At 39.4% G+C, this 6,000-nt stretch overlaps 1 protein-coding gene across 8 annotated transcripts in view; it reads right to left on the bottom strand.

Annotated features, from left to right (window-relative positions):
• The window catches only part of LOC121371658 (spectrin beta chain-like), a 93,544-nt gene that overhangs the window by 30,583 nt on the left and 56,961 nt on the right, over positions 1-6,000 (bottom strand). For all 8 annotated transcript variants that reach the window (XM_041497709.1, XM_041497710.1, XM_041497715.1 and 5 more), the window contains 4 exons: positions 5,626-5,756; positions 4,970-5,156; positions 4,023-4,223; positions 3,378-3,586 (listed from right to left, as the gene is read on the bottom strand). In XM_041497709.1, the coding sequence (XP_041353643.1) occupies positions 3,378-3,586; positions 4,023-4,223; positions 4,970-5,156; positions 5,626-5,756 (728 nt within the window). The remainder of the gene's footprint in view (positions 1-3,377; positions 3,587-4,022; positions 4,224-4,969; positions 5,157-5,625; positions 5,757-6,000) is intronic.

The raw sequence follows: 6,000 nt of genomic DNA, 5'->3' as shown, positions 1-6,000 counted from the left end.
ACATATAACAAAATTACATTAAAAAAAATAATAATAATAAAACTACTATCAACAGTTCAGTTATTTAATGACACATACTTATATATGTATATGTGTGTGTGTGTATATATATATATATATATATATATATATATATATATATATATATATATATATATATATGTCAAACCTGTCCTAGCGGCCACCTGTACTCAGCGGCCACTTTTTTCCTCCCAAACGATTTATAATGTAAATCTAAATCGGATCCCAAATCGCTAAAATACCTGCATTAAGTGGCCACAGTAAAGTTTTACTCTTATATAAAAGGGATATTTTAACAACAGCGACAAGGTGCAGCAAATAACCGATCTTCACACCTTCAGAAATACTAGTACCCATTCAGTCCCGACATCTCCACTGTGTATCAATTAAGGAAGTATGAATCTGACATGCATCTAATTGCCTCTGGGCAGGCTACGCTTGACATTTGTAGATTCAATTACTATGACAATACATCGCATGAAGTCGGAATTAAATAATTAAATGAAAAAAGAAAACAAACTTGTGGAGAACGGTTAATTTAATGTATTCTATTTGCATTATTTCTGAAGGAGACAACATGTCAAAAGTTGATTTATAGTCAACTATGAAGCACACATCCGTTAATTAGCAGTACAGACGGTAAAACAAGAAACAACAAGAAATGTTTTAAAGACTATATATGTGGCAACCTGTACTCAGTGGCCACCTGTCTTAAGCGGCCACGTTTATCTACTCCCTTGTGTGGCCGCTTAAGACAGGTTTGACTATATATATATATATATATACTCTTCAAAAGAAGAAACGCAAAACCACATTGTCGTAACATTTGGAGAATTGATTTAATTATTGAATGGTGAGTCCGATAATTACCAAATGTTGCAGGATTGTTCACAATTCACTCTAGTCCATTGTGAGTAAGTGATAGGACACACCACCAAGGTCAAGGTCATCTGGAGTCAATACCGGGTGTGGCCTCCACATGTGTTGACAACTGCCTGGCACCGCCTGCCCATTGAAGCAACCAGAGTACGGATGACGTCCCGGGGGATGGTGGCCCACTCGGCCTGCAAGGCTGCTGCCAGCTCGGGCAGGGTCTGGGGCTGTGGTTGTCGCTGTCGGAGGCGTCGGTCCAACTCGTCCCATAGATTCTCAATTGGGTTCAAATCCGGTGATATCGATGGCCAAGGAAGGACATTAATGTTGTTGTTCTGTAGGAAAGCCGTTGTGAGACGTGCTGTGTGAGGCCTGGCGTTGTCATGTTGGAACACTGTGTTGGCGTTGGCCATAACTGGAACGATGTGTGGCCGGAGGATCTGGTCAATGTAGCCCTGTGCATTCAGGTTGCCCTGCACGTGGACCAGGTCAGTTCTGCCAGTGTGTGAGATGGCTGCCCACACCATGACACTACCCCCGCCGAATCTGTCCACTTCCTGCACGCAGTTTGCCGCATAACGTTCACCACGACGCCTATACACGCGACATCTTCCATCATGACGTCGGAGCAGAAATCGGGACTCGTCACTGAACCACACCTGTCTCCATCGCAGTTGAGGCCATTGTCGATGAATCTGGCACCACTGCAGTCGGAGTCGACGGTGTTGTGGTGTTAAGATGACACCTCGAACTGGACGTCTGGCACGAATTCCTACCTCACGTAGGCGGTTCCGTACGGTCTGGTCGGATATCCTGCGCAAACCTGGTATTGCTGCGGCTGTGGAGGTGGCAGTAGTCAATCGTTCCCGAAGGTGGCGTACCCGGATGTAGCGGTCCTGCCCGGGGGTAGTGACCCGTGGTCGACCGGATCTAGGGAGGTCACGTGTTGATCCATGTTGCTGGTAACGGTCCCACAGTCTGGAGATGGTGCTTGGGGACACATGGAATGCCCTGGCAACGGCCGTTCTGGATTCGCCTGCGTCTAGTCGGCCGATGGCATTGTTTCTCTGCGGTTCACTGAGACGTGGCATGTCCTGGATTGTCAACTGTCGGCCAGATACTGTCGGCCAGATACAGAGGCCAGGCAAGCGAACACCCTGCACTTTTATACTGTCGGTGTTCATGTTGCACGTGCAGACAACGCACGTGCAGTGGTGACATGGTTTGCACGTGGCTGCGTTTTTGCGAATATTCACATTTTGGAACTTTATTGTACAGTAGCTGCGTTTTATCGAATGTAACCGTGGGAATGTGTTTGGGACATGCAATGACCTTATATTCACAAAGCATGAACCGGTAGGAAACATAAAATCGGAGTTATAACCCATTTGTACCCTTTTGCGTTTCTTTTTTTGAAGAGTATATATATATATATATATATATATATATATATATATATATATACTCTCTCCCCCCCCTCTCCCCCCCTCTCTCTCTCTCTCTCTCTCTCTCTCTCTCTCAAATATATATATATATATCGATCGATGCCATAACCTATGGAATCTGTCAAATGTTTTGTTTATACTTTTTACGAGATAGTCTTTTAATCTGGCGTTATCAAAACCCTCGGGTACGAGTCGCAGAGACTTTGTCCAAGTTGTTGCACTGCTTTTTAATTTGAACCATTCTGCTGTAAATTTCAGCAGACCCGTTTTCTACAGCCATTATACCATCTAATTCGAAATATGTACATGTTAGTTGCCAAAGTTTAAAAGTCTCCTACGAAGCTACTCAAGTCGCCCATAACAACCTGTCTGTCACGCCCCCCAATTTGTAAATACACTAGTTTCAGTCTATTTTGTCAAGGAACGTTACTCTTCGCGCGCATGCGCAATAGGAATGTGAAATACCTCTATTAATGAAATAAGCAAAATAAACACTACACTTCTTATATTTTGTTCAATGCACATTAGCATCTCTAACAAAATATACTGTAACATAAGTACACTGTAGCTGAAATCGGTTGACAATTAACAGTTGCTAATTTAAGCTATGTATATTTCACCAGCACGTGGAAATTGCACTTTGCCAAGTAACACGGTTTCACTACTCAACACCCCTCAGAACAATAGGTGGAAAAGCCATGTGCAACAAACTGCAACATGAATATTATTTAATTTATTATTTTAAAATCGGATAATCAGTTATACCGGATATTGGCATAAATTTAACACGCACCGGGGCTATGCAATTAAGCGGATTTGACTGTATTATCTTAGAAATTCACATAAATTTAAGTCTTAATACATAATAAAAATAATATTTTAATAACAATAATCTACTTTTTTTTCAAGTGCAAGAATAATTTAATACGACTTGCCAAACACAAATATCAATATGACAAATGTAAATGTAAATAATTATAACACTGCCAAAAATTGCACAATGGCAGTCTCTGAAATGGCCTTGACTTGCGAACTTACCTTTCAGGATGGTCGGTTTCCATGAGGTTTCGACTGCGCTCGCCCAGTTGTCTGACCACGTCAGCATAGTCCTCGACGGCTTTCTCCAGGTTCTGGTGTTTCTTCATCATATTCTGGGCACCAATCTCGTCCTTGGATCGCTCTTCTCCCATCATGTACAACTCCTGTTCACTCATCCACGCCTCCGCTTCAGAGGCATCAAAATAGTACTGCAATGCAACACAAAATCAAATAATCACGAAACATTCAGATTAAAATTTCACAACATTTTTATTGTTGTTTTATCTAAGTAATATATTACTTTACCAACATACCAATGGAATAATAATATTATAAAGCCTTTGAAATAAGTCTTTTGGCCACATTTAATGAATACTACAAAAATATATCTAAACCAATAGGATTTTGATTTATGAATGCAAATACAAAGAAAATTAATAAAAATCAACAGGATTAATTCATGTTTTAAGAGTAAAGTGATGAGTATCGCTATGATACCGACTTGTGTGTTCTTGTAATCACTGCTTTCCCCTCCACACAAAAGATGCTAATGAGTCATGGTAATCTAGAAATGCTACTAGGGCTTGGTAAAGTATTCATCCTGGAAATATCTTTATGGATTTAACAGAGTTAATATTTATTTACCTGTTGTGCAATCTCCGACAGCCTAAGGCGATCCTTCCTGGCGCTGGTGGCATCTTTGAGTTCCTGCCAGCGACGCATCAAGTCATCAATGAGGGCCTTAAACTCCTCCGACTGTGGGTGCTCTTCGTCAATCAGCTCCTGGCCCACCTCCACAATTCCTGTCACCCGCGGCTCATGGTTGTCAATCTCAACCTGCAGAGACTGGACAAACAAAACAATGTCAGTGAATGAATGAATGAATGTTTAACGACACCCCAGCACGAAAAATACATCGGCTATTGGGTGTCAAACTATGGTAATGCAAACAAATAAAGTGATGTTCAACATCAATATAAGAATTCAAGATTTAAATAAAAACAGTGTAAAGAACTGTGCAAAAATACAAACATCACAGATAGATACTGACTTTTACTCAAAATGTCAGTGAAGACATTCAGTAAAAAGGAAATTAATTTTCAATGACATCTTTAAACAATGGCTATTTGTCTTTAACATGTAGTAACCTTGGTGGTGATTGAGAGACGGAAATCCAGTGCTGCCATACAAGCTACTCCTACCAAGAAAGCAGCAATCTGTTTTTATTATACACTCTACTAACAGAACCACAACTAAATAGTTAATGGGTGTGGCTTCATCGAAAAGCTGCAAGACTTGGGAGAAGTTAAATTAAATAATTAAATTTACCATAGAAAATGTTACAATATTAACCAGAAACCATCTAGAGCAGGAGAAAAAACTAAATGCTACTAAGGAGGATACTCCCCAAGGGATCATTCTCAAACACTGCTGATTATACCAGCTGAACAACACTGGTTACAATTGTGTAACGGAACAAGGTCACCTGAAGGAGATGGATCTATTTATCACTTGGTCTTCAAGTAGAAACAAAAAGCACAAAAACATTTAAGTCCTAATTTTGTATAGTTAACACATCACAACAAACATACATGGTTTTTCTTGGTCAGAAGCTGGACACTGTGCAAGCTGTTTCCGTAATTTGTAGATGTGGCAAGAGGCATCTTCTCCTCAATCCAGAGTTTCTCGTCCTCAATGTCCCGCATAAACTGGTGTATACGTTTCACCTTCTCGAGCATATTACGACGCTGAATCAGTGGCTGTTGGATCTTGGCAAACCTGAATAAACAGATCAAGATTACAATATGCAATATCCAACTGACTTCTAAAACAGATCACCATTAAAATTAAGAGCTTTGTGAAAGGATAAGTGGCCTGATGATCCAATATATCTAGTGAACAATTAGTATCTTTATTATAAATAAAGGCAATACTCTGCTTTACTCTTATCTTTAATTGTTCAGTCATTCTTGTCTAAAAGTTAATAAAAAATAAAAATATCACACACAAATACAACCTGGCAACAATGATTTTCATACTCAATTTTTAATGTATGCATTTTCAGTTACCATCAACATTCAGGGATTTTTAATCCGCTGTATCACCATGTCACATGGATATATAGTGTGATCTGTAAATGTTTCAATTCATGAAATAAAGATTTAAAAAACCAACAAAAAACCCCCCAAAAAACACAAACCATTCAGATATTTTCAAATGGACAAAAACACTATCTCTTAGCACATACCTCTCGGCTACAATAGCCTTTCTTCGTTCGATCTCTTCAACTTGGTCCGGTTCTTTCTGTGCCAGCTGCTGGGCCTGGACCTCAAGCTCCATCACTTGTTGTTCCTTGATCTTCATCTGGCTTTCCAGCAGCTGGAACAAAAATTTCAGTTAGTTATTATACTAAATTAATAAATTTCATAGTAAAGAAAAAAATCCTCACAATGACTACTGTGCATTCAACAGTTTAATACAGGCATGTAATATCATTTTAAATTAAAAGCTGATATTATCTTTAAAAAGCTGAAAGTTCTATAAAGGTTATCTTTCAACATTTCATATTAATTCCAGACAGCTTTGAGAAAAATATTTTCAGGGGCGAATGTTTTTTTTTTAA

This window comes from Gigantopelta aegis, chromosome 4, assembly GCF_016097555.1.
Source record: "Gigantopelta aegis isolate Gae_Host chromosome 4, Gae_host_genome, whole genome shotgun sequence".
NCBI lineage: Eukaryota > Metazoa > Mollusca > Gastropoda > Neomphalida > Peltospiridae > Gigantopelta > Gigantopelta aegis.
The sequence above is the reverse complement of the archived record's forward strand: the minus strand, read 5'-3'. Positions and strand labels throughout refer to the sequence as shown.